The sequence below is a fragment of the Dichotomopilus funicola genome (assembly GCF_033296635.1).
Source record: "Dichotomopilus funicola strain CBS 141.50 unplaced genomic scaffold C8A04scaffold_79, whole genome shotgun sequence".
In the NCBI taxonomy this organism is placed as follows: Eukaryota; Fungi; Ascomycota; class Sordariomycetes; order Sordariales; family Chaetomiaceae; genus Dichotomopilus; species Dichotomopilus funicola.
In genome coordinates this window covers 92,765-120,577 of record NW_026944100.1, presented here as the reverse complement: position 1 = coordinate 120,577, position 27,813 = coordinate 92,765, and the positions used below count along the sequence as shown (strand labels likewise).

Below are 27,813 nucleotides of genomic sequence, written 5' to 3'. Positions count from 1 at the left end.
CGAACTCGCAGGGCATATACTTAAACAACACCACCACCCACCCGGCCTACGCCTCAAGCGCATCCAAGTCAGGTAGACAGAAAGATAGACAAGACAGGACAAGACAAGACAAGAAAACCCATTTCCAAGTCGAATCCAAGCCCAATCCAAGCCTGTATGTACTCTCACCATCGCTCAATCCTTGACCCTCTTCCCCCCACAATCCGGAATCTTGACCCCATCCTTCAATTTCCGATCAACAGTCATCAACCCCCAATGATCCTCCCACTGTTTCCCCTCCGTATTATACCTAAACTTCCACGGCTCATCAAACGCCTCAAACCAGAAATACTCCGTCTCCGTCTCCAACGCCCCACACACCCAGTCCTCCATAAACACATTCAACTCATCAATCCCGGCCACCGCCTTATCCGGACAATCCGTCTCCCAGTCGTTTCCACACGCCGTGCCGCCCTGGCTGGGCCAACCGGTCTCAGCGATGATGTTCATGGATTTATCCTTTTTGAGGAAAGTCTCGGTTTTGTTGCCCCAGAAGTAGGTCGTCCAGTCCGCGGCGTCGGCGACTTTGGTGCCGGCGAAAAAAGGGTGGATATTGGCCATGATGGCGTCGCTTTGGGCGGCGAGACCTGCGGTCCAGTCGTCGCCGAGGTCGGAGGTGGCGACGGGGAGGGACATGCCCTTGGATTTGAGCTTGTCGCGGACGGATTCGAGTAAGGTGCCGAGCTCAGTGATGGTCATTTGTTGGCGGAAGAGGATTTCGTTGGCGACGATGATGCCGCGGAAGTATTTGTCGCCGTATTGGTCGAGGATGTCCCACATCTGGGAGAGTTGGCGGGCGTTGGTGTCTTTGTTGTTGTCTTGCCAGACGCCGAGCCAGATTTTGATCTTGTCTTGGAGTTGGAGCTGGTTGACGGCGTGGATCAGCATTTGGGTTTGGTTGCAGTCGGTGCCGTAGAGGCGGACGACGTTGGTCATTTGGGAGAGCACGGCGAGATCGCGCGTGACGTTGTTTTGGGAGGGCGGGTTTTTCTTGCACTCTGGGTACTGGCTGTTGATTGGGGTGTAGTCGATGCCCGGGAAGACCTTGCGGAGGTCCGGGTTGTTCATGAGGGCCTGGATCTCGGCCGAGTTGATGTTGAGATCGCCGTTGGCTTGTGTATCACCCGAGGCGGACGAGGTGTCGCCGGACGAGCCGTCGCTGTTGGTGCCGCCTGCTGCGCCTCCGCCGTCCCTCTTCAGCACGACACCGAAGACGATGCCCAAGACAACACCGGCAATGATGAGGACGGCGATGCCTATCATAAGGAACATCTTCCACTTCTTGCCGCGGCCTTTTGGTGTGGCGTTTGCCTGCCACGGCTTTTCCCCGCCCGTCGCGACAGGTACCCCAGAGCCGTTGTATATCCCACCTCCGCCCGACCCAGCCGACGCCGCGTCCCCGAAGGCCGAAGCAGAACCAGCGTTCACGGGGGCGTACTGGCTGTTATGAGCTACATTCCCGCTTCCGTTCCGACTGCCCAACCCCCCGAGCACAGCACCCGCTCCCACACCACCTGCCGCAGCAGCAGCAGCGCCGACGCCGACGCCGGTGCCTCGGTGACTGGATCCGAGACTCAGCATGCTAGTCCGGGGTCCCTTACGTCCGTACTCGAGGCCATCGTCGCCATCATCGGCAATATCGTGCGGGTTGACCATGCCGAGAGTAGAGTCCTGGTGGCGGGAAAGGTTCTGGTACGGGTCGTCCGTGTAGATTTCTCCCCCTATCCTAGAGGGTGTTCGCTGTCCTGGTGTTGCGTAGCCTGACCCGGCCGGCCCAGCGCTGAGCCCGTGCAAACTGGAATGAAAACTGGAACGGGAGCTCCTATCTCCCGGGTAGTAGTCACCTGGTGCGCGCATGCTCCTCTCGCTGTACACAGAGCCGGATGCGGGTTGCTCGTGGCCCGGTTGCGGTTGTTGCTGGTGGTGCTCGGCCACGTTGTTCATTGCGATGCCAGCCATGCCTCCTGCGGCCGCGTAGCTGTAATTATCCGAACCTGAAGTGACGGTGTGCTGAGGAAAAGGGCGGCCTGCGTGCGCTGGCGGTGGATACGAGGTCCCTTGACCCCAAGACCGCCTGTCTGATCCACGTTGGGGTGATCCACGGTTCCGTCCAGATCGTTGTGGAGATCCCGAGCCACCGTAGCCGCCACTTGGTATCGGTACAGGGCCGGTCGAGGTATTATTGTTGTATGATGCGTAACCTGCTCCTCGTCCGCCGTTGCCGTTCCCGTTGCTGTTTGCAAACTCCTGGCTGTTGCGTCGTTGGGAGGGCGCTCTGTCGGACGAGCGATTGCGCACGGGTCTTTGTTGGTATTGCGACGATGACGCTGGAGGCGCGTGGTACTGGTCGTACGGTTCGGGTTGATCTTGGTATGGCTGCTGGTATTGGCGATAATGGCGGGGAGGAGAAGGGGCGGCAGAGGCGCCAAGAGGCTGGCGTTCCGCCATGTCTTCCTCAGAATAATATCGTGGCTGCGCCATCGAGCCCAGTCGACGGTGAGACGGGCGCAGTGCGGCTCCTCGAGGATCACAAGGTTCGGCAGGACGTCGCTGCGGGCCCCACCAAACCTGTCGCAAAGTGTCTCGAACACGCGGGGGCTGCCGCAGTCACACTTGTGCAAGTCGTATTTTTTTTCCTTTCCTTTGTTTGTGCTCGTTCCCCGGTTCGCACAAAAATTGTATTGAAACTTTGCAGGCCGGATGGAGCAAAGCGCGGGGAAAGTGTTCGGAACGGACGTGGATGGCGGTTCAGACGAGATGGCGTGTTTCGTGTTGGGAACAAAGGGCGCTGAGTCGGCCCCTTCTAAATTCGTATTTGGAGCCCTGCGCCCCCCTGTTGTTGCCTCGTTGGGGGCCCTCCCCTCTCTCACGCGGCCAAACTGCGGCGTGATCGCAAAATTGAACAAATCCCCCCCGCTCCCACAGCGCCAGTGCACGGCGCTGTCTTGTTTGCCTGTTTAGCGGTGTTGATCGCAGGCCCGAAAAAAGCAACGGTGCAGAAGGGCGAGTTGTCGAGCGGGCTTTGGGGATGTTTACAGTTCAGAAATGTGAGAGCCGGGACGGAATCGGGTTCGGTGGATGTCGCAACAACGGCAATGCGATTATGGATGCAACCAAGAGAACTAAGAAGCGTGCTGCCAAGCTCAGCCGACGGGCTGCAATTCAAATTTGTACGGGGTTTCGGCTCACTTCAGGTTCGGGCTGGGGATTTCGAGAGGCTGGAAGACGTTCATTCGTTTTGTTGGTCGTGGCTGAGGTCTGCAACGGCCCAGCGACATGCGACGGCTGAAGTGGGGCGAGCAGCCGAAAACTGGGGATCACCCCTGAGAAATGCGCTGTGACTGGCTCAAAAACCCCGTTGGCTGGGCAGCGCCTGTCGCAAGACTTGCCCCGCAAAGCATTGAAGGAAAGAACACCCTGTGTCACCCGTGATGCTAGATTTCTTGTCTGCAAGATGCGTTCCCATCACCAAAGGTTTTACACTACAAAGGCTCCCGACAAGCCCGAACGCCTCAAAATCTGTGCTCAGGACCGCGGGAGCGGGCAGACCCGAATGAGGGACCATTTCGAGCCGTTGAGATCCGTGCATCAATCTGCGTCTTGGTTCTCGATCTGTTCGGACGATGTGGGCGGCCCGATGCTTGGCGGACCCGCCGCATTACATCATGCATGACTGACAAAAGTTGAAACCACTGCGGACAACCCTTTGCGATTGCTCAATCTCGAAGAGATCTTAAAGAAATGAGAGGGACAAGAGGGGATATATAATGGAGCGAAACTCCGCATCCGTATCGCCATGCCATCAAGAGCAGCAACCTGAATCCTTGAATGACGACCACATCACCACCAATCGGTCTCATCCCAACTCCATATGACTCGGCAGCCGCTTCTCTTAAAGGAATGCCGGGCGCCTAGGCCTGAAGAAAGGATTTAACAATGCTTATCCGCCGGCCCTTGTCCATGCTTTCGATCTCAAACCGGCGAATAGGTCCCCCGTTCAAAGTGCCGACTTTCGGCCCGACCCCCTTCAGAAGCTGATACTCGTCAGCAGTCTCCGGCATTTATCCCCGCCCAGAGAGGCTTACAATATTTAGACGTGAATTAGATTGTGCGTTAAAAAACTTCGTGCCCACTCTTAATCTCCCGTTCATTCGCTCGGGATATTCGATTTGCGAAGAGTCCACGGAGAGGCTCGAAAGAGGGTCGAGAATGCCCCAATTGTCGTACACAGCTGGCGATATAAATTGGTAATACCAACAGGGGAGCTATGTAAGCCGAGCGGATATCATCTAACCTGTAGGGGTAAAAAGAAAACGGTTAAGGCACGGGCGATTTGGCTAGTACACAACAGCTTCCGAACCAAATGGTAAGACCTCAACTCCTCAAGTGTTTAGAACTAATAAGCCATGAGATTTTGTAAACCATCGACCGAAGATTTTACGCCATAACTCCATCACGTCCGCCAACCCTAACTCCGTCGCTAACCAGTGGAGGACTATACATACCATGCTCGTGTTTACCATAGTCCTATAATAGTCAATCTTTCCCTCAATATTTCAACCACAAACCCAGCCCTCTCCCAACAGCCAACCCAACCAACAAACCCATCAACAATCTCCCCCCCCAGATCCCACTCCAAATCCCACTCCAAATCCATCCCCATCCTACACCACTCCAACAATCAATCAAGCCTCGCACAGCCCCCATTCCCACCTTCAAATCCCCAGGCCATGCCTAAATCCCCGGGTCAATCCCCGATCAACTAAACCCCAAGACCGGCAGCACCGTCCGCCACCGCGTTCCCGGAAGCACTCGTGGGGTGCACCGCCCGCTGTCGTTCGGCCGCCTCATGGAGGGCCAGAAAGCGTAGAAGTTGCGCGATGGGCATGGGGTTCGCTGGATGGATGATGGTGGGTACGTTGGTTATGACGCGGATCACGAGTTGTTGGCCCGGGTGACGGAATTTGTTTGTTTCGGCGATGATGGACAGGATTATAAGAGAAAAATCGTTATCTGAGGATGTGTAGCTGAGGAGCGATGGAGCTTGCTGGTGAAAAGGAGACCGTTGTCCATCGGGGTAGGCTGAATATTGAGAGGTGTTGAAGGTTATGGAAGGGTCTGTGGCTCGGATATCTGCCCACTGGGAGACGGGATCTCAAAAGACAAAATAGAAAAATAGATAGTGAGGGCGGATCAGATAGATACAGTGCAAAAACAGTGCGTCAGCCGCGAATCGAACGCGGGGCCCATCGATGGCAACGATGGATTTTACCACTAAACCACTGACGCTTCTGTGGTTTTCAATCCCGGAACTGACACTTATCAGGAGGAAAAAGAAGTAAGGTTTGGGAGCCCCCAAATAGTGTCTTCTATTTTCGGCTTTGATTGTATCTGGTCAATCCGTGGCAGGATCGATGCGTGCTAATCTAAGGTGAGTTCTCGCAGGGCTTGAACTGACCAAGCTTCGGTCATGCTTACACATGCCGTGCTGCCAGTCTTGTCCGGGTCTCGGCCCGGATTAGTTAGGTGCCGTGCCGGCGAGCAGGAGCCGCCACAATGCCCAATGCGGGGGACGGGGGACGACGGCAGGGTGCAGGAGGCGGAATCATGCCGCATCCAGGGCCTAGAGGGTATGATCCTGTCAGCTATGGTTTTTCCAAAAGCAGAGAAAAGAGCGCTGAAGCCCTAGAGATTGACAGGGCGAGTAAAAAAGGGAGAAAGCTAGGGGTTATTTTGATCACGAAGCTTGTCCTTTATGAAACTAAAGCAAGTTTGAAGGAGTGTCCGGGACACACTGTGAATTGGGTTAGCGTCAAACCCTGAACCCGAATTTGGAAGTTAACTGCTGGTTGTCTAACGGGAAGGAGTCGGGAGGGGACGTTAAGTGGCGAGTCGCGACTGCTAGACGAGGCATTTGGCCAAGTTTCTACACATGTAGAAGGAAAGAGCAGCAGCAGTATCTTGGCCGTTGTTGCTGGCTTCGTTGGTGGATGCTGGAACATTTATTGACTCCCAATTCCTACCACAAAGCCTTCGGCTACACGAAACGCCACCTTTCGTTACCTCGACCTGCGATTAATATGAGATGAAGCTGCGCGTTGCCTAATTTCAAACATTCCAACGTCCCTGTCAGCCTGGGCAAGTATGGGCTCTCGAGTTCGGACGATGCCACCATTGCGGCCCTGCGGGAACGGCCAATTGCCGGGGAACTGCGCCACTGAAATGCCGCTTCGACTGCCGGTTTAATCGCAGCCTGGGCAGGCGACCGTGTTTTGGATATGAAGCGCATCGTTAGATAGTTTCGACGATGGCTGTGGCTGAGGTTTGATTGTTTCTGGATACCAACGGTGGAAACCATTTGACATCTCGCGAAACAAGTATTACCCGTAGCTCGCAATCGCTACGTAGGTCGGTACCTAAGAGGCTAGGCCCCCAAAGTATCCAATCCGAAGGACGGTAGGCCGCTGCCAAAACAAATCGCAGCTTCTACACAGTATTCGGGCCCTGCGTAGAGTTTGCCGAAAAGAGGCAAATCTACGTTCGAGAGAGACGGGGCCTGTCGATGCCAAGCGGATGCTGAGTCCGCGTCTGATGTGGAGGCTCCACCGGGCAGAACGCCAAGCGTAAACCGCCATCCTCACAGGATCGAATCTCAAGTTCTCAACGAGGCAGTGCGCCAAATCTAGGCTGACTAGAAGCATCGAGGATTATGGAGTCGCGCCGTTGCGAGTGGCCTGGCGGCAAGCCGGTTGGTGTTTGTTGGTGGATCACGTGCGTTGAGCGAGCGTCGTCGCTTGTGAGTGGAATTTACCCGCAGCCAACCCCTGGAATTTGCCGCCAGCCAATGGAAATATGGAATCAACGAACATGCGCATCTTTTCGGGACCGAGGCAAGACTTCGAGTCCCCGCGATTTGGAATCGACGGGGAAAGCGGCGCGGGGGTAGGCGAGGTGCGTGTGTTGTGGTGCGGACCAACTTCACTAGCGCACATATATCAAATGCTGAATGGCGCAGGTAAGCGAGCCCTGGGGACACAAGCGCGACGTGCTGACAGCTGTGCCACGCCTTGGCCAAATTGCACTGGCCTGGTTGGATGCGGTAACCGAATGGGCGTATCAACGTCGCTGGACACGCTTAGAACTGCGGCAACTGCCGGTAGGTCACGTCACACGGTACGCGGGCATCTACAGACCACACGTTTCAGCCGCCGCACAAATGCCGAGGGCCCGAAGAAAAGATCAGGAGGTGGGGACCATCCACTGCCGTTTGGTATTCTTTGCCAATGTTGGTCTCATGTTGGTTGCGATGCCGAGGGCTTGTTAGTGAGCAGCTCAGTTCATCTGCCGCCTGCGGCAGGGCAGATAGCAACTGAGATCGGGGAAACGAGACCTCTTCCCTCTGCCCGAGAACGGCCACAAACCCACATTACCCATCAATATGGTTCCGTCTTATTTGGGGTCTAAGGATTTAAACTTTTGGCCTTGGATTATCTTTCCTAGAACAATCCTCAGTGAGAGGATCCCACTGTGTCATTGTGTTCCACAGCCGAGCACCCAACGCTGCGGGTCACCGACTATCCGGCCTACCCGCCAACCACGGTCCACCCGGAGACGACGCCAACCGGGCCGCCGAGACGAAGCCAGTGTGGCTGTCCAGTGCCGGTCTCACCCATATGCCATGTGGCGCCAACACACCTGCCTATGGGCCTTTAGGCCAGCAGTTTGCAGTACCTTCCCCCAACGTTTTGCCCTCCTCGGTATCAAGTAGGCAACAGACCCTGCTTCTAGGTTCCATCCATCGGTTCTTGTGCCCCCGTGCCCCCGTGGCCACGCCGGCCATGTCGGCCATCACCCTCGGCCCACGGCTGCTGGCTGGTGGTTGCGGGTTGTGAGTTGCTGGCTTCTAGCTTCTGGCTGCTGGCTGCTGGCTCCATTCGGAACTACAAGGACTGAAACAGCTCGGTCTCACCAGCAGTCACGTCGGCGCTACACGTCGGTTTCACGGAATCCTTCAGGTCTTGTGTCGACGGCTGAGGCTAGTCTAGGGTCTTGGTGTTGACCATGATAGTGGCCGATATGGATCATTACCATGGCAGGCTCCCTGGGGTCAACATAGGTATTTAACGACGTGACCAACCGGGTGTTGTGCTACTATCTCCGAATCATTCTATCACACGCCTTCCTCACTCAGCTAACGTTCAAAAGCTTCATTGTTCAGTTCGTAAACTCATAGCCCTTTCCCCACCCATCAGCAGCTCCCACATCTCTTCGTCGTCTCAGCGCTCCCCCAACCCACTTCGATACACTCAAGGTACAGGTACCAACAAACCAACCAACCAACACGATGTCTGCCCCTCTTCGCAGGGCCCAACAGGGCAACACTGAATCCGGAAACGGCACCCCGCCGGTCCAGAGGCGCCCCAGAGCAAGCGCCGCAGGCAACAACAGCAACAACAACAGCACCAGCGCGTCGACCACGTCTACCACTACCAGTAACTCGGCGCGCCGGACCACGGCGACCGCTTCTACGGCCGCTTCTTCGTCCAGCATCCCATCGCGGCCCAAGCCCTCATCGTCTGCCCAGGCTGCCCCTGCGCCTCCTAACAACGGTATTCCCTTCAGGAACACGGGCAACCAGAAGGAGTACTTCCAGATCTACCAGAACCTGCAGAATCTGGTCAAAGCGCGTTCGGACGCTGACAAGCCCCGGATCTTTGTGTTCACCGACGTCGAGCAGGACTATGACGATCTCCTGGCCATCATCTTCCTGGCTGAGATGCACCGCATGGGGGCCATCGAGCTGGTCGGGTTCGTTGCGAACCACCAGCCTGCGGAGAAGCGTGTCAACTTCCTGAGGACCGTCCTCCAGCTGCTCAACCTGGGCCACATCCCCGTCGGCCAAGGCACTCCGGGCGTCGAGGACCTGTCGAAGCACACCTTCGACTTCTACTACGGCCTCAAGAACGCGACCTTCGCCGGCGGCCCGTGGAACCGGAACCGCGCGCCCCCCGCCAGCACCCTGATCCCCCAGGTCCTCGCGGCCAACCGCGGAAAGGAGGTCACGGCCCTCATGCTCTCGTCGCTGCAGGACATTGGCGAGTTCTTCTACCAGCAGAAGAAGAAGGCCGACTTCCACGACGGCAACTTTGCCAAGTGCGTCTCGCAGGGCGGCTACGAGGTCTCCGTCGAGACCGTGCCCCCCGCGACGACATCGGCCAGCCGCGGCGGCAGGGCCACCACCGCCAACAACCGACCCAAGACGGTCGTCAAGATTGCCCCGACCCCCAAGGTCACCAACAACGAGTTCCACATGACGCAGGCGCGGAACTACCATGACTGCCTGGCCACGTACAGGATGCCCTCGGATGGGTACTCCAAGAACCTCGCCATGGCCTCCCGCCTCTCGGGCACCTTCATGACCTCGCTCTTCGACATCGGCCCCATCGGTGCCCACCTCGAGTGGCTCTGGATGCGCCTCGAGTTCAAGTTCTACTGGGACCCCTTCAACTGGCCCTTCCTGCCCCATCTCAACGTCGACTGGTACCTCAACACCCGCCTCGGCCTCGCGCCCAACTCCCCCGAGGCCGCCGAGATCCGCCGCGCCGGCGGTCTCCCCTTCCACGCCGCCGCCCCCAAGATCAAGGTGCTCGCTTACGACCTGTGCGCTGCCATGGGCGCCACGGGCGACGACTTCATGCGCTCCCTGGGCATCATGGCCCCCGAGAACCAAATGCCCCCTTACAACCGTGCCGCCCACCGCCACCGCATCTTCGGCGCGGCCCCCGGCGACCTCGGCGGCATCGACCCCTCGCGCCTGAGCACTGTCATGGAGGCCTTCGTGCTCGGCGGCCTGCTCGCCAGCCAGCGCCACGCCAACCAGCTCATCCCGCGTGACTCCGTCCAGCACACCCCCGTCAAGTCCAAGATCAAGCTGCCCATCTTCCACGACAAGATTGCCATGCGCAACCACGCCACGCGCCAGGCCGAGCTGGCCAAGGCTGCCGCCGAGGCCGACGCCGCCGGCAAGAAGCAGACTGCCCGGCGACTGCAGCAGGATGCGGATAGTGAGGGGGCTGAGGCCCGAAAGTTGGAGGAGAAGATTAAGAAGGCGGAGAAGGTCACCAAGGTTACTATGCCGAACCGGGGGGAGATTCCGTATGAGGAGCTCTACCAAGAGGCTATGAGGGGCATTCGGGGTTAATTGCCTGGCTGCTAATACTGGCTAGCCAGCACATGGAGCGGGGACTGAGAAGTTGGTCGCGTACCTTAGCATAGAGAATTAAAAAAGCGAGGGTCTGAGACTTGGAGGAGGGAGTGCGTTGCTGGGCTAGATCCAAAGCGAGTGTCCATAGATTGTTTGCCCTGATCGGGCTGGAAAAGGGGAATCAGATTGCATAGCATACATAGCATGGCATGGCATAGTATAGCATAGGTAACATATCAGTTACAATTGCATCCAACTCAATCGTAAACTCACCCAAGTCCTGTGACAACCGTACTACGGATATGGATTATGGTAAATCAACTTCACTGCATTGACCTGATCTGTTTCGGTCGTCTACTTACTCGGAACTTCAACTTGCTCTATTGCAGGTCAAAGCATCACTCTTGGCCCTGCAAAAGCGTGCAGGCCCGACGATAGGTATTAGGTAGGTGGGTCCACCCCCGTCTGGACTCCGAAAATGTGGAATGCGGAACGAGAACGGGAACGGGAACGGGCCGAAGTGGGGCCGGCGCTCGGAGCCAGGGAAAACTCGCCGATGGGCTTACTATGGAGGATTCCATACTGTGTAGATGGCTCCTGTAAGCAGTGATGGAATGGACTTGTCTCTGGTTGGAGCTGCTGACTTCGTTGTGTCTTCATTTTGGGCTTGGAACTGGAAAGGAGGATGTAGACGGGTGTTAAAGAGAGGAGGGATGAGAGAGGTTGGAAGGCAAAGAGGGAAAGGTGTAATTAATTAGTCGAAGATGGCGGGTGGTGGCCAATTGCGTGGAAGTGCTGCCAAGACTTAAAAATATCTATCTCATCCTGTGCCATACATTACGGTACTGCACTCATAGCTTGAGGTTTCATGGGGCACGCAGTCGAGAGAGTGTTACCCTTTGTCGTTGTCTCGTTCTTCTCTTCGGTGATAGGGGGTTAGGGTTAATTATGCTCGCGTTAGGAGTTTCCTCACATCAAACGGGGGGGAGTCAAGGGTGGGTGAATAAAAAGGGAGAAAAATATAATTAGGGAGGAAATGGAAAATCGGGGAATAAAAATGAGAGAATGAACCGTGAGAATGTCGAAGAAAAAGAAGAAAGGAAATCAATGACAACATTCGGGCGGAGGACGACAACACGCGAAGTCCGAGCAATCCAGACCAACTACTTAGTGGTCGGTCTGCCTTTGGAATCACAGATTACCACAGTCGCCTCCTCTACAAACAATTGGTCTAGGGTAAGACAAGGGAGCTGAATAAAGCTTTGGAATCTCGATGATGAAAAAAGGTTATAACCGTTGCCGATCCCCTACAATTCCCGGCGTGAGCCACTCATTGTAAGACAACCACAGGGCTGAGTAGGAGACAAACCCACAACTCATTCTCATTGGCGGTGTTGTCATGTCTTGTCCTGAAAGTGAGATTCAGTAGAAACAGTAGACACCTGCATCGTCATCGCCAGGCAGCCTTTTTCTTTCCGTTTGTTCAACCACACTGTCCACACACGCTGACTGCAGAGGCTGACCCGGCTGAGACATTGGTCATCAATCTCCAAATTTGTCCTCGACAACCGCGAGGCTCAACCGACAGTTATCGACGTGATTACTTACTTGCGCGCGCGGAGATTACGGCCGTAGAGAGAAAGTCGGTGCTGGTCACCTGGCGGAGTGCGAGAACGCCGACGGCCGAGGGGATCGCGGTTGAACTTGCCGCATCTGTAGCTATTTGTCGCTATTCACACTTTTGGGACCATGGGATCCAGTCAGCTTTGAATCAATTTGGCGGTGCCGGGGTAACGGTGTGTTGAGTAATTGGAATAGGTTGTGGGAGGCCTGAGATTCTCGCGAGTCGCGATGAAGATGATGGAGATGATGCAGAAGGTCTGGGGGAAGGCGATGTTGTGAGGGTAGAGAAAAATATAAAGGAGAGGTGAACGGCCAGTTTGAGGGGAGAGAAACAGAAGACAGATAGCACTCAGTCCTCAGCTTCCAGCATCGACAGCCTTCTAACAAGTCTTCTACTTCACCAACATCACTCCAACACCCAAGCTCCCGCTTCAATCAGAGCTTCCGCTTTCATCATCCAGTGAGTAGTTGATAGCCACCCCCCCTTGGTCTAATTTTCCAGAACTAATAACTCCCCTAGAAATGCGTTTCACCAGCACCACCGCTCTCGCCATCCTGGCCTACGTCTCCGGCGCTCTCGCCAGCCCCATCACCACCACTACCACCACCGACTCCGTCCAAGACCTCGTCCCCATCGGCACCGAAACCATCAACGGCATCGACCTAGTCTGGTACGGCTCCCCGGAGCCGTCCTCAGCTAACCCCCACACCCGCCTGACCAAGGCCGCCGTCGAATTCGCCAACGCCAACGCCAACACCAAGCGCGACTGCGGCACCAACGACGTGAAATGCTCTGGCAGCCACAAAGCCAGCAACGGCGTATGCCAGGCGCTACTGTCGGCTCTCAAGGCCAACGGCGGCAACACGGTGTCGCGCAGCCCGCGCGCTGTGTGCCAGGGCCAGAACAACAATCAGTGCTGCGCCAGCTGGTCGGTTGAGGTCGACGGCAACCTGCTTTACGGCGACCTGTATGATGCCGCTAACAAGGTCATCGGCCAGTGCAACTCGGGCGGGTCTGTTTCGGGCCTGGCCCGGAATGTTAACTTGGCTGGCACTTGTGCTACGCAGTGCCTGTCGAACCGTGCTAACGGGTGCAGCTAAAGGCCCAAGGGGGTAGTTCTGACCGCCCACGGATGTTGACTCTTGAGTGGGGGTAGCTGGAGGATGGGGGAGTGAGATGCGCGGGGGGTACGAAGTAGTGCTGAGTGCTCTAGTTTAGTTTAGTCGGTGGGAGAATGTATAAGTGGTGTTTTGAATTCTTTGCGCCCCAATCAGTGACTTGTGATAAGTCATGTAACTGAAGCCGGTAGCGTACACTCCTGAGACTAGAAGTGAAATGTAACACTCGCCTTAATCCTTCTCTCCTGTTAACTTCCTTGGAAGGTCGAAAGAAAATATGAAATCTACCCAATAACGTCTTAGTTGCTGCCCACTCTCCCCACGACCTCTCCCACGTTTCCGTACCTCTCCACCCCAGCATGTCTCACTACCTCGCAAACAAGCTTTTTCTACCCGACGAAAGCCAGTTCGGACATGGTGACGTTACTTCTTCTCACCAATCCGAAGTCCGCGGCCAAGCATAAAAATCAAGTCCGGGCGATTACCAACCTAGCCAAAGATGGTCACCAGTGCGAGGTCTCGGCATTGGTTCAAAACTTCAAGGTTCGAACCGCCCGGCCCGTGGCGTTCGGGCCCGGCATTCGGCCTCGCCGGGGTTAAATCAAATTTAACTCCGCTGCATCGGAGCGCTGAGCCGGACTTGCTGAGTTTTTGGTTAATTTATGTCGGATGCATCTCGGAAACTACGCGAGGTAGTGTAACGAGGTCGGCCACTTCAAGAGCTCGCTGCTCGCTTCGTGGACACAAAAGTAATTACCATGACGAACTATCAGAGACGTCTGACGTTTCAAAACTGTGGCTTCGGGTCTGAGAGGTGTGATTCGGAGTGAACGATAGCCCGGGCTGCTTTCGGGTTTTTGGAGGCGAGCACGAGGTCATTTACATAATAGAACGATACTGATAGACATGTAGTCGACAATTCGTATGTCCTGTCCCGTTCCTTGGCGACGGAACTTATCACTTGGCGCGAGGAATAGCCCGAGCAACCGAGTTACACGCTTTAGGGTTAGGGTTTCTGAGAACCTCTTTGGCCAACCTTCTTCAACGTCCGTCATCCTTGTCGCGGCCGCGTTCTATTAATAAGAATGAGTTTAACGTTATCGCACGACACGATCAGCAGGGATTGGATTGCGTTGTCTCAACGCAACTCAACAACACGCAAATACCGTTAGACGAGGGAAAAACCGAGAAGAAAATCGACAAGAAAAACCGAGGAAAACAAATTAAAGAACCGAACGCCGGGAGCGGCTCGATTTCCGCAGCTCGGCTATTCACTGCTTACCCTGCACCAACTTTCCATCCCGCTCTCCTCGCCGACCTGCGGGCCGCCTCATCGCCGACCATGTTTCCCGCACACCGGCGACAGGCATCACGAAAAATCCATCACCAAAAATTCCTGACATGAACCGATTGTATACCCATTCCGGTGCGCGCACGCGCGCGCCTTGTGTGCCGGGTTTCCGCGAGCAATAGGAAGGCATGGGAGGATTGCTGACAGCATCATTCGGCATCGAGAAGCGGCAGTGGAACGAACCACCATGCGTGGCGTTGCGCGGAACGCGGAACCGGACAAAAAATTAGTAGGATACGAAGGAAAAAAAGGAGACAAGTAAAAAAAAAGACCCGAAGAATGAGGGGGGGAGAGGGGGGAAGAAATGCCCGAAAGGAGCGGGTTCGTTTCTCTTTTCAAAAAAAAGAGGGCATAAAAACGCGATTCAACCCGAAAATGCGAGCCAGTCAACAAACAGCACAGATAAAAAGATCCCCTTATTCGCCTCGCCGAGCTTTGACACCCTCTTTTTCGATAAGCTCTTTCTCCGGAACCCCATCCCCGCTCCCGCCCCGCAGAGTTCACTCCCCCACTTAAGGCAGGTGGCCGTTCAAGGGTGGGTGACAACGCGAGAGCAGTTGCAGCGCGCATCTTTTAACTCCATGCAGCAAGCAGCAGCAGCAGGAGCAGCAGCAGTGTGCCCCTCCACCACAACGAACCACCACACCCGTTCACACCATCCCCCCACCCCCACTCCCCCCTTTTCTCTGTTTGACCGTTTACCCTTTTGATCTGAACTCGCGCCATAAGCCCCCTGACTTCTTTCCTGGCGCGGCTGAGGTAAGGCAAGTTGAGGAAGGTGAGGTAAGGCGGAACGGGCGGAGCCGGCCGTCAGGGGGGGGGGGTTAGTTACATACACAGTAGGAGTTGGGGGAGATTGGATTGTGGTTACCGAGGGCTGTGTCGTCCTTTTTTATGTGCGAGGCTTGAAAAGGGACAGAGATCGGACGACAGATAGAACGTGGTTAACCGGTTGATGTGCTGGGAAGGGAATCAGGTTAGGCTTGGGTAAGGGGTACCAAGGATCGAATGACGGACAGAGTTAGGTCTCAGTCAGCCAAGGGGGAAGAGGGAAAAAGAATAACCGGGCGGCGTTCATTCATGGAATTGTTTTTATTTCTCTTTTCTCTTTTCCGTTTCGCTTCGATGCACAGAAAGGGAAGAAACAATCCGAGGGTTCCGTTGAACAACTTTTTTTTTCTTCAGCCTTTGGAGGTGGGTAAGCCGTCGGTATTGTACTCCGACTGGCTCCGCTGCAGGTTGAGGAATCTGTCTCTTCTTCCTTCCATTTGAGATGGAGGGGAGAGCGAAACGCAAGGGCGTGGCACCCCGGTCTTGGCACGGACTCGCGCGGGAAAAAGCCGAGATTTTCCAAAAAAGGCAGTTACGACCTCCTGAGAACAGGGAAGTGGGGGGGGCTAAAACTACGCGTATTGTCTTGTTTTCGTCGGCCTCGGGGGGTTTGTTGAGTCCTGCTGATGATGTATGAGGTATGATGTATGTACTCGAGACGTCAACGTTGGCGTGCTTTGTTCCGTCTCGATATCCATCGGCAAATCCGGCGCTGCGCCAAGCTGCGCAGAATGTTCGAAGGACCCGCCGGCCGATTAGGTTTGCTTCGTTCCGAGGCAGATCTGGACGGGAGGCAATGCAACCCATACTCTCCAAGACGGGTCAGCACAGGCCGTGTGGCTGACTGCTGCATGCTGCGCGGAATCCACCAGCTTTCCCGCTGACACCGGAGACTTGAAACTCTCAAGATCACCGCAAAAACAAGAAAGCAAGCATTGAGAAATCCGTAAGCGTCATCATTAACATTGCGCTATGTATGTATGTACATGTACCTATCCAACCGTTGTATGCGAGTCCCGATTTCTTCCTAGCTCCCATTATCTCTCGTCATTATGCTTGCTTCATGCTACGATCGGCTGCCTTAGCAACCGCTCAACCGTCTTGATTTGCCCACCAACCCGTGCCTGTCTCTGCTCCATCTCGTTGAAGAGTGGATTCCCAGTAACGTTATTCCCGAGCCAGCTCTCATCCCCTCCTCCATACGTGACCGGTATCCCAGACACTTGTGATGTGTGGCCCATCAGGTTCGCCATAGAGAGCGTTTCATGTTCAGATTGATGATGTGGTTGTGGTGGTTGTGTGTTGTAGTACGTCCCCGAAAGAGACAAAATCGCGCGGTCTAGCTGGCTGATAAGATGCCGGATCGAATTGGCCACGATTGCCGCTTGCGGATTCCCCTGTTGCGGGAGAAACGCGGCGGCGTGGGGTGGTGTTCGTGGGGGTGTTTGCTGGTGTTGGGGGTGCGAAAGATGAGAAAGCAACGATGCCGACAGGTGCTCGAAGATACCCAAGAGTGCTTCGTGGCAGGAGTGGATCATTAGTCGCGTTGAGGTTTCCAAGGCGGTTTCGATGCCCGCCAAGTGGACATCGGAGGACGGCATTCGCCGTTTGGCTGCGAAGCGGTCCACAACATCGACTAGAGAGCAAGCGGCATCAAATGCCTCGTTCACCCCGGGGGACGACCACGGTGCTGGCGTGCAATGTGGTAATAGTAGCCCGCGCCTGGCTTGGTGAATGCGAAAGTCGATGTCCCCCAGCTCTTGGAGCAAATTATCTGAGGTCGCTGGGAAGCCCCATGTATAGCTATCCATGGCGTGTTCCGTGGGCGGGACCATGTGGGTTGTGGAATCCGGGAAAAGGGGCGCAGTCGGGACGCTAGGGATTGTTGCAAATGTTGCCATCTGGCACATACCTCCCATCATCGGGTGGGTGCTGTCGGCACGATATGGTGTCGTTTCCCAGTGCTCTGTGAGAGGAGGGGTGCCAAGCAGTGCGTTGGGATGACTTGTCGGCTCGAACAGTGGTGGTGAGGCCACCGTGGGCGAAGGGAGTGGTGTGCTTTGTCGAAACGACGATGGTGATTGTTGAGAGTGGCACTCTGCCTCTTCTAATGGTTCTAATTGGCCTAACCCGACGCTGCTGAGCGAGTTGGGAAGAGTCGCTGCTCGGCGAAGTGAAGATGGTGGAGAGGGTTGGCATAATGTGGGAGATGAAGCAGTAGAGGAGGATTTCGAGGCCCTTCTGGCACGTTTCTTGGCCGGGGGCGCAGCTAGATCATGTCGACGTCTTGGGCGGCCAGAGCGTAGTTGTGCTAGACACGTCGTTAACCTGCTGAAGCTTCCACAACGTTCATTCAGTCCGAGTTACTCACGGCTGTAGGCACAAACTGCGCCGGCCTTCCGGCAACGAACACACGGCACCAATGAGACGACGTGACCGTCCGACTTCGCATCGTTCTCGTGAATGACCCCTCCGAGCGTGATAGCGCCATCCAACCCTTCTGTCACACAACGGACTTTCTGCTCGTGGCACCGGTCGCACGACTGCCGGCGAGGCATGGGTGGAAGGGGGCCGTCAGCAGGCCGCGTTCGTGGGGACGAGACCGTCATGATGGAGAACAACTGCTGTTTATTGACTGCCTGTTCGTCGTCTCAAGGGGGTGACTTCAAGGCGAGAGATCCACGTATCGATCCGATGGGTTGGTTCCGTTTCCTGTGGGTGCAACGTCGTCGAGTCCGGAGGTGACTTTTCTTCCTTGCCATGAATCCGGGGCAATGGTTATTATGTATCTATCTCTCTCCGCCTTCTCAACCTCCTTGGGGTTCCCACAACCTAGCTCGGGGGGGGGCAAGATGCGCTCCACTGGCCATGGTCTGGTCCTGCAGATAGACCAGGTTCAAGGGGGGCACAACACAGACCCCTGTCAACACCCGCAATCCAAACGGGAACTTTAGGAGGGGAGGAGGGAGAGACGGCGAAACCGATGATGTGCCGCGGACGTGCCGCTACATGGAAGGGTCGGGTGGGAGTGGGGGACCCCATGGTGTCCCTGAATGCGGATTCTGTTTAAGCTTGCTGTGGGAAGACAGAGTAACCAGATGGGGGACACGTTGTGTCGGTGGTCTGGGCGGGAGAGGCGCTGCTGTGCCGCTGGCGCTTTCTTGAAACCATTCATAGGTGAGTTCGGGTTGAGTCCCGGCCCGCCCATGACGCCTGTCGTGCTCCGTTCTTTTTTTTTTCTTCGACACTAGCTTCCTTCGCCCGGGGAAAAACATTCCTCTAATCCGTCCTTGGCTGTGCCGCTTTCCCTCGACACAGAATCTCCGTTATTGCCGTGAATGCCGCGGTCCTTTGGAGTCGGGCCCTAAAAGTCAAAACTTTGCTGTGTCATCCGGCTGAACCCCATATTGTTTAGCAGTGGGCATCGGAGGAAACCCGTAGACGGGGTAGTGAATCCCACCTCGTGGCTCCCCAGAGTTGGCCCGGCCGCTGAAGGGTATCTGGGCTCGCTGGGCCAGACTGTTTTGTGGGAGACCTTGTTCGAGTCCTGCGCCGTCCGGGTTCACCGCGGGTGAAACCAATCGCCAAGTTGCAGATCCATCGTGGGCCCTGGCGGCCGGCAGGGTGCGGTCGAGTTCCAGGTTGTGTGTGAGAGGTCTGGACACCAATCACTCGCTCCCGTGCTGGCGGGAGCGGTGCCCGCAACGGTTCCCAGAAGACACCAAACCCGATCCATCACCGATTCACTGCGCGGCTTGGGACATGTACCAACCTTAACCCGCATACTTTTTACAGAGTGATGGCATTCAGAGCCTCGAAAAGATGCAAGTAATGCAGAAACATGCGGCTGCACGAACCGTGGCCCCTGGTTGTCTCCCAAATTTTCCCAGTTCCAGACCGAGCAAATTGGTCAGAGAAGACCAGGGCAATGTCTGCGCTCGTGCTCGCTGTGATGATAGTGACTGGCTAGGGGTTGGTTCCGGGTTGCGATGGTGCAAACGGAGATGGCCCGGGTTTGACGCACACAGTTTGGGACTCGGCAGTGGGCGGGTGAACACATGGCCCAGGGCAGGTGGGAGACGGGACGAGCTTCCAGTGCGTGCTCTGGTCGTGACTTCCCCGAGCAGTGGCCGAAAAAAGTGATGCCTGGCCGCTGGCGCATCGTTCCTGCAGCACGAAGGAACAAGTTAGTGGGCAGGTGGGGCAAAAATGCGATGGCGAACATGGCAGGCTTGACCGAGTTAGGTAGGTGGGGGAGCGGTCTGCCCATGGATGTCCAGGGCGGTCCTTCCGCGGAGGCAAGTGCAGAAGGGTATCTGGGAGCTCAGAGATAAAGAAACTGCCCAGCGCGCCAACCTGCCAGGTGAACGCTCACTGCGCAAGATGTTCGGGCGCCCAGGTCCAGGTCGGACTGGGTTTCTTGAATCTCAACCAATCCCAGACTGAGAACAATTTTCGCAGGACCGTTTTCGTCTTTCGACCTCGCGCTTTTGTTAATCGCACCAATCCAACCACCTTGCCGTCACGCACGCGATGAAGTGCCCGTCATGAAACTTGCATTTCCCTCTCCGACCATTTCCGGGGAACTGATTCCTCGTTTAAACTAGATTCTGCAACAGCATCCCAAGTTGACCACAATAAGTTCTCACGGCGCTGCGCTGTTTTTTCCAGCTTTAATAGTGCTTAAATATTTACGGAGATACACAACTGTGTCAGTGCTCAGGCAACGTCATTTCCGGCCCCTATTCACCTATTCCAAATCCCCCATGTTGTCTTTGATGGGCGCCGTCATGGCTGCCAACATGGGCGGGCATCCATGCATAACTCCGAGGTTCACCGCGCTACCAAGACGCAACGAGGTAACGTAGTAACGATAACATGCTAGCGCAGGTGGACCTTTTGAGGGTATGTTGCAAAAATGTGGGTTGCTTCAGGGACAAAGGGCCTGAGAGTCTTGTTGACCGTCCACTGGAAAATGCGTGGTCGGCCGCCATTCTGTTAATGGACATCTACTGGAACCGCACACATGGAGGTCGGCTCGCGCGGGTCGTCAATTGTTGGTCGTCGGCGGGGTGGTCCCGCCGCCCGTGGCCACGGATTCGGGAGCGTTGCCGGCACGTTGGGTGATGGCACGAGGCACGGAGGGCTACTCGAAGGGGGCATCGCAAGTGGAACGACGCACTCGAGTGATGGGGTACGTGTACACTATGGAGCATAATTACGTCCCAGACTCGTCCAGTCGGCGGGCGGAGGGCCGCCATCGTTGTGCGGCATCCTTGAGATGTCAGAACATTAAATCCTCCTGCTCCCGACCTTTTTTTGAGTCCAGGCCGTTTCACCGTTTACCCCAGTTCCCAAATCTTCCGGGTACGTACCTCGGGTTTCCTCTTCGGGCATGGCGGATCGACCTCCCAACGGGCCCCGGCGGCCCGGATTCAACGAAACTCGAGTCATAACCGACTCAGGAATCTCCATGTTTGGAGATCTGGACAACCCAGGCCCGGAAGGTGAACACTAGTGTAGGTTGGCCGAGGTCGTGCTTGCGTTGCGATCTCCTCGTTGCGGAAATAATTTAGTTACCGGTAGCGCGTGGCCAGTCGCTCGCTACCGTGTTCGGGAAGTGGATGTCAACCCAACACACGCTAATAATATCCCCATGAGGATCATTTCAGTTTGCATCCCACCTCTCCACCAACCCGGTGCCGTGGGTCCCGTATCCGCATCCCCAATCCGAAATCCGGCAGATGCTGTGTAATACAGACTGTGTAGGGTGGGGACTATCATCTTGAACGGACGCATGCTTGACGCATGTTGCGTTGCCAACAGAAATCCCAGAGCCCTAGCAAACCTAGCACAGTACCTTCGCTGTGAGGTACCTTGGTGAAGTGGCCCCAGAATGTATGCTACTGTGGCAGCGAACGAGACTCACGTTCCATATCCGCATCACCGAATGGGATCCCGCTGTACACTACCGAGGCATTGCCAAGCTTGTCCACGCGGGCATCGCTTCACCACCCAGCATCGCCCATAGTACGGTCACATCGCTTCTGCCCCTGGCACACCAAGAAGGAGAAGGTGCATCTCCGCCCCGCAAGAAGAACACAGTCAATGTCAACCCGTCTCAAGATCAAAGTAAGCACGCTCGGCACGGCAACATCAACAACAGACCTTTCGAAAAGTCCAGTGGAGAAGCTCTCAACTCCCTGCACACCGGCCCGGCGAATGCCGTGCCCCACCTGGCCACGCCATCTGTGCCGTCGACAAGAATCAATTATGGAAGGGAGGACCAACCTTCTAACCGAGTTCCCACTTATTAAGTTCTTTAAAATCTTGGACCAAAAGGGTATGAATTGGCCTTAATTGGGACGAAGGCCGGGGAAGGAAGCACCATGCCGCCGCCAGACGCCGCCGTCATCACCTTGAATTAGATAGGGCAGATGTGTTTTAAGACGAAGCGATGGTTTCGGCCATTTTAGTTTCCAGATTTAGAATGAATGACTCTGAGCTGACCAATCAATATTTTCGTTTAGTTATTTGAAGTAGTTGGGAATTCTAAGTTGCTTGACGGATTCAAAACGTTAATCACCTCAACGACATTGCCGAGGTGTTTTCTTAACATAGCAGGTACAAAGAATTAACACCGATGTGAAACCGACACGTCTAGGTCGACAGAGTACGAATGTACATTGACCACGTGACTCCTGCAGCCGTGCATATGTCGACTGCAACACCGTGAGTGTTTTTGCAATTTGGAAATTGGAACTGGAGCGATCGACTAACGGTTCACAACTTCACAGACTGTTGGCACCATGATTGGAGATATGTTAGATCTCCTTCGATATATCAACGCCGAGCATCGCATCTGCCCTGCGATCGAGGAGGCTTAGAAGATAACGCCGGAGATTCAATCAGTGGGAAAACACGTCTTCGACAAGAAGACGCGCGCCGCGGTGCCTACGCGGTGGACCTATCGATCATTACGTTTGTCGGTGGAGACTGCCTACCGTCGCCAATACGGCCTTTCTGGGGACAAGAATTTGATAGAAGAGTCTGCATGCTGATCGTTTTTATCTTTTAGGATACCGCCCGCGGGTATTAAACAATCGCCCAAAACTACAACGCAATCCAACCACAACAAAACTACGTGACCCAGAGTGTCAAGAGCACAATTCCGATAATTAACTTACGCCGAATCACCTGCAAACACGTAAAAACTGAATCGTAAGAACACGACAAGTGTTTGTTTTAGGTATACGGTAAGCGGGCACGGTAGTGTTGTGGCTTTGACGAAGGTAAGGGGAGGTATGGCAGTGATCTACTTTCCTCTTGCATGTCCGGAATGTACTCCATCGACTTGCACAACGATACAATCGATTTAGACGGGACGCCCAGGACGATACAATACAATACAATAGCATTTCTCTCCCTACATTCCAGGTCGTGATCTACAGTCTACCAACAAAGTGTCACCTGCTATGCCTTCGCCGAGGACATAGGCCCGATTGACTCCCCCATCGCCAAAACGCCAAAGTCCCCGCCACACAAAGCAAGAACCGAACCACTGCAAACCCCCAGCCGAACGCCCCCCTCCTTCGCTATCCACCTCGTTAAGCGTCCGCCATCTGGACGTCCCCGTCGCGATCCTCCTCCTCGACCACCACCTCCTCGTCGAGGGATGGGTTGCCCGGCTGATCCTCTTCCACCACCTCCCCCTCGAGGGATGGGTTGGCCGACTGCTGCTCCTGATCACCGGGGACAGAGTCAGCGGCGGCCGCGGCGGTCCCCTCCTCTTGAATGCGCAAGCGCGCAAGGACATCCTGCAAATCCCCAACAGCAAAATCCATACCAAATTGCTTGAACGCATCGTTCATAGCCCGCAAAACGTCGTCGTCGTTCATCTTCTCATCTTGTCCAGATCCGCCCGGGTCGCCGGTCTGCTGCCCGACGACGAACACGTTGTCATCGTCCCCGCTATTGCCATTGTTACCGTTCTGGCCCCTCTCCTCTTGCTCATCCCCACTCTCCACCTCGTCCTTGTTCGTCTCCCGCCACGTGAGGGGGCCAATGAGGCCGGCACGGATCAACCAAAAGGCAACAAAAGACGTGTTCCAGACGAACTTGCTGACCGCCTCGAACTCATCGATGGCGCGGGCGGTTTTGGTGTGCTCCTCGACATTGAAGGGGGCGCGTGGGCTTTTGTGCCACTTTTGGCGGGCACCGCGCAGGAGGAGGAAAAGCGGGATGAAGTGGTTGGGGAAGAGATCGCTCGTCCAGGTCTTCAGAGCCGGGCTCGCCTTCAACTGGATGATGAAGGCGATGGGGTCGTTTGTGGACGCCCCGGTGACGGTGTCGTTACCAGTGTTGGCTTTTTGTAGGACCGCCTTGGCCTCTTTGAAAATCTGCGCGAAGGTTGCGTCGACGGTCCGGCGGTCGAGGCTTTTGGGGTCCGGCATGACCCGTTTGAGGCGCTTGGCTACCGCATATTCCTTGCGCGTGTTGTTCATGATGGGACTATCGGAGTAATAAATCATGCCGGCCCTTGGCATGTGAGTTCTGAGACGGTATTGTGCAGGAGGTTGTTTTCTTTTCCGCCCAGCTTTCCAGGCCTTGCGCTGCTGCTCGCGCCTGCGTGCTTCAACGTTCTTGGTCGTTTTCTGGTGCCCGGTAGTCATTGTGGTGGTTTTTTTTGTTTTAATTCGTTTCGTCTGAAGAAAATGACATAAGATTTTGAGAGAATCAGTAAAAATGTCTGAAATGAGGGTGGGAGAAGTTGAGAGAGAATGCAAAGATTTTTTGGTGTTGAGGTGGAAAACTACGTTGCACGTTGTCGATGGTTGAAAGTTTTGAAGAACAGAAGAAACCCGGGGAAAAGAAGTAAAAACAGGGAAACACCACAAGATTTGGGCTGAAAAATTTTCAAGATTCTTTGGGGTCGTGGAACAACTCGAGTATGCAGTGGTGGGCGCGCGCGGAAGGGCTTCACGAGATTTGGGAAGGAGCGAAAACACCACATTATTGATCACCGCCCACAAATATTGACTTGGTTAAAGACCCAAAAGCAAAACCCAACACGAACTACTAAAATACAAAGACGAAAAAAGGAGAAAAAGATAAAAAAGATTAGCCGGCTAGAGAGGGAGTAATCTAACATCTTTCCAAGGGCGTCCCGAGGTCTCGCCTCTCAGGAGTATTCCCGACACAGGGCCTACATCGCGTTTAAACTCGAATCTAGCGTACCAAGATTACTCTAAGAAGCTGTGAAGAGAGACTGTGCCTGGGAATTGACCCAAGGACCTCCTAAGAGAGCGAGGATCGGTTAACCATTGAACTAGCCGCCAGATCACTCCCAAGTTGTTGAAAACTGGTACTGCGCCGGGAAGTTATATACCCTGAACAAGGAGGGAGGGCAGGAACGTGGGTTTTGGCGGCGGGATGAGGGCTGACTTTCATCTCATCTTGATTTCACACAAAGCAGCCTCCTGCTTGGTCAGTCGGTGATTCAAACAGACACGGTCGAGCAAAGCCGCCGAGGCGAGGACTAGCTGGAGGGCCATATGAGAAGGGAAAAGGGGAAACGAAATTATTTAGATGATTGCAGTGATTTTACAGTTCAGATATTTGTGGAATGGGGACAGGCAACGCCAGAACGGAACCGCATAATTACGTGGGAGACTATCCAAGGAGTGCCGAACGACCGAGTCCACGGCACTGAACGAAATCCGGTGTTAACCAACCTTGAAGGTGTCGACTTTCCCCTGGGACGGTAGCACTGACATCCTGAACGTGAAGTTACTGCGTACTGACTTTAAGAGATAGAAGCCAACATCTCGTCAGGGATTCTAGGGTATGATAGAAGGGATCGGAGAAATATCAGGCGCGCGGATTGAACCCTCGCTTCCAGACGACGTAGTAAATAAGATCTAAACTATTACCCGGCAATGCTAACCATCAAAACCACCTCCCGGGCACTTAATATTGGTAAAAACACAATAAACGCCAGTGGCTAATTAGATCTCCCAATAATTCTAGCTCGCTTTGACATCATTTTAAGCTTTGATCCACCCCTTTGTTGACAGTCTCCCTACAACAATCCCTTTGAGATAGAGTATTGCCCAAAGCTGCAAATAATTTCTCCAACATGGACTCTAATTAATACAGCATGAAATCAAGGTCGACAGGACAAGTACATTGATGACTGGGTATTGCGTAGTTCCGTGTTGTAGCAACCTATGATCTGCTATTCATCCTCCTTCACAAAAAAAAGGGGTAAAGGTGGGAGATGGGTAGGGTTAGGGTTAATAACCGACAACCGCTGACGGTAAAAGGAGGAACACTCGAGCATTCACGCGGAAAGATCATAAGCATACAAGATCCAACACGAACAAAACAACCTCAGTTCCTGTCTGAAGTTCTCGAGCTAGATACGGTAGGTACAGGACAAACTCGGTTGCTAACTAGATACATGAACCCCCTTAAACCTTGTGCCTCAGCGAGGCGGCACAACTTTGATTTTCACCAAGTACCAAGTCAAGAGACTCAATACTCAGATACTGCCGGTCTCAAATCTAACCGCTGATAGTGTACTTTGACGAACCAGCAGCATTGCCCCAGCCCTCAGTAGCCAGCACCTGGTAGTTGTGCTGGCCCAGCTGAAGGCCCGCCGCCTGCCAAGCAGCGAAGTGGTTGGCCAGGGTAACGGTACCACCCTCGAGGCGGCCGGAGACGCGGTTGGAGATGTACTGCCAGAAGGTGGCGGTGCCCGTGATGGAGGGCTGGTTGACCTGCTGGTGGCGCCAGATCTCGTAGGTGCCGCCGTCAGACTCGAAGCTGCCGAGCTTCTCGCCCTGGGCCGAACCGGCGCCGTTGGAGGTCCACTCCTGCACGTAGTACTCGACCAGGGGGTTGGTGGTCCAGCCGTAGATGGAGACGAGGACGGTGCCGGCGGAACCGCTGGTCGAGCCGGAGAAGGTGATGTTGCTGTTGGGGAAGTCAAGTTAGCATGATGAGGATACCCCCTAAAATGGTAGCACGGGAGAGGCATACCGGGTCTGGCCGGTGGTCCAGCCCTTGCCGACGACAAAGTCACCGGCGTTGGAGAAGTTGACCGAGTAGCCGTCGTTGGCAGGGGAGAACTGGACGTTGCCGCTGGTGACGTAGTTCTGGTTGTAGTCCTGGCGACGGGCGAGGTTCTTGCCGCCGAGCTCAAAGTCCGGGGCGTCGCCGGAGGCGTACGGGGCAGCGAGGGCGCCGGTGACGGCCGTGGCGACGACGGCGAGGTTGGTAAGGCCGACCATGATGACGGTGATGGTTTGAGTGGTCAAGTGGTGGATGTCTTGGGTGAACTTAAGGTGTGGACTGTGGTGGTGGTGGAATGAGAGTGGGAAAGATGAGGGTATCTGATATCTTTTATACTTTTTCTTTCAGAAGATCAAGACCCTCGACCCGCAGCTCCCGGATAATATGCATTAATAGAACCCGACAGACGACGATCCGACCTGGCCGGATTTCATCTAGAAAGATTCTGTGGCGCTTCAAGCACACGCGCACCAATGGGTCCCCCCCTCTAGTCGCTTTCCACGACCCCTTCGAGACTTGGTCTTTCTCCCGGATCTGAGACCGACGGACATGGTGCCTGTGATCGGCTCTTACCCGTTGTTCCTGTCGAACACGATCCAGTCCCAGACCGGCAATGAGCGACCTGCAAGAGTCTCCGCATCAAGGAGCTACCCAGGGTCCCAGGCACTGGTCTCTGGGGTAATCTGCGTGACGTTGTGTGGTTGAATGGCTGACTGGTTGTGATATTCGAGGGGGGCTACACTAGAGGCCATGTGTTGGTGAATTTGGTCCGGCTCCTTTTTAGCCAGAAACTACCCGCATCGGCTCCAGTGCGCCACCTTGCAGGGCGCCATTCTGCGGGGCAAGTGCCGGCCGCGTCCGGGGGAAAAGTGTTGGCAATTCGTAATAATGGAAAGCTATTGCAGGGCCCCGGGGAGAAAGACCTGCAGAAAACAAGGGAAAGCATCGGGCAATCGGGGTTGTTCCCTTCGCCCAGGCCACCATTGGACTCGAGCTCTGTCCCCGGCTGCTGGTATCATGTCGTTCTTGGATAAATGCAAATAAATTGCCTTGCCCTTGCCTCGCATTACAGCCGCGCTCGAGAAACTTGGGAATGTGTGCATCTTTTGATGGGGGGAAGGAGGGGAGTGCTTACCCCTGCAACGAGTGGGTCTGAAGGGCCAAGAGATCGCCCAAAGCTTGTCCATCCCGGGAAAGAGGTGCCGAGCAGAACAAGCTTTTGTCCCGCGGCTTGGCCTGCCTGGCTTTGCTTGGCTGTGTTTGGCGTGGGTGTTAGGTGGGTCTATGTTCATATGGGCTTGTAGAGGAGAATAGGGCTGCTTCTACGGTTCTGCAAGTGTTTTCAAAACATTCATAGCATTTCGATGGGAAGAGATAGCCGATGAAACAACAAATCCCGAGGGCAAAAAAGATGGATTCTGAAGATCGCACATCCTTCCAGGGTCTTTTTCTTTCAGGGGAAAGGAAGCGGATCGGCCAGGGCTGGCCTCCTGATCCGCGTCAGCTGCCCGCATTGTTCCCGGTTGAACGACCGTCAATCTTGCCTCAGTTGGCATACCTCCTTCCGGTA

At 55.0% G+C, this 27,813-nt stretch overlaps 6 protein-coding genes and 1 non-coding gene across 7 annotated transcripts; 2 read left to right on the top strand and 5 right to left on the bottom strand.

Annotated features, from left to right (window-relative positions):
• Window positions 1–174: 174 nt before the first annotated feature.
• On the bottom strand, window positions 175–2,520 carry C8A04DRAFT_14982 (glycoside hydrolase; the record flags this gene model as incomplete). Its single annotated transcript, XM_062778317.1, has 1 exon — window positions 175–2,520. The coding sequence occupies one exon, from the start codon at window positions 2,518–2,520 to the stop codon at window positions 175–177; it is 2,346 nt and encodes a 781-aa protein (XP_062633785.1).
• Window positions 2,521–5,257: 2,737 nt separating this feature from the next.
• Window positions 5,258–5,328, bottom strand: C8A04DRAFT_t131. The gene has a single exon. It is a non-coding gene; the product is annotated as a tRNA-Gly (tRNA).
• Window positions 5,329–8,383: 3,055 nt separating this feature from the next.
• On the top strand, window positions 8,384–10,240 carry C8A04DRAFT_14977 (uncharacterized protein; the record flags this gene model as incomplete). Its single annotated transcript, XM_062778314.1, has 1 exon — window positions 8,384–10,240. One exon carries the CDS (start codon window positions 8,384–8,386, stop codon window positions 10,238–10,240), a length of 1,857 nt encoding a protein of 618 aa, XP_062633784.1.
• A 2,148-nt stretch (window positions 10,241–12,388) lies between these two features.
• Window positions 12,389–12,967, top strand: C8A04DRAFT_14988 (uncharacterized protein; the record flags this gene model as incomplete). Its single annotated transcript, XM_062778319.1, has 1 exon — window positions 12,389–12,967. One exon carries the CDS (start codon window positions 12,389–12,391, stop codon window positions 12,965–12,967), a length of 579 nt encoding a protein of 192 aa, XP_062633783.1.
• A 3,261-nt stretch (window positions 12,968–16,228) lies between these two features.
• Window positions 16,229–17,776, bottom strand: C8A04DRAFT_39937 (uncharacterized protein; the record flags this gene model as incomplete). The annotated part of the gene is made up of 2 exons (XM_062784767.1): window positions 16,229–17,303; window positions 17,535–17,776. The coding sequence occupies 2 exons, from the start codon at window positions 17,774–17,776 to the stop codon at window positions 16,229–16,231; spliced, it is 1,317 nt and encodes a 438-aa protein (XP_062633782.1).
• Window positions 17,777–22,774: 4,998 nt separating this feature from the next.
• C8A04DRAFT_14978 (uncharacterized protein) lies at window positions 22,775–23,839 on the bottom strand (the record flags this gene model as incomplete). The annotated part of the gene is made up of 1 exon (XM_062778315.1): window positions 22,775–23,839. One exon carries the CDS (start codon window positions 23,837–23,839, stop codon window positions 22,775–22,777), a length of 1,065 nt encoding a protein of 354 aa, XP_062633781.1.
• A 1,893-nt stretch (window positions 23,840–25,732) lies between these two features.
• On the bottom strand, window positions 25,733–26,461 carry C8A04DRAFT_39936 (glycoside hydrolase; the record flags this gene model as incomplete). The annotated part of the gene is made up of 2 exons (XM_062784766.1): window positions 25,733–26,144; window positions 26,211–26,461. 2 exons carry the CDS (start codon window positions 26,459–26,461, stop codon window positions 25,733–25,735), a joined length of 663 nt encoding a protein of 220 aa, XP_062633780.1.
• Between the last annotated feature and the right edge of the window lie 1,352 nt (window positions 26,462–27,813).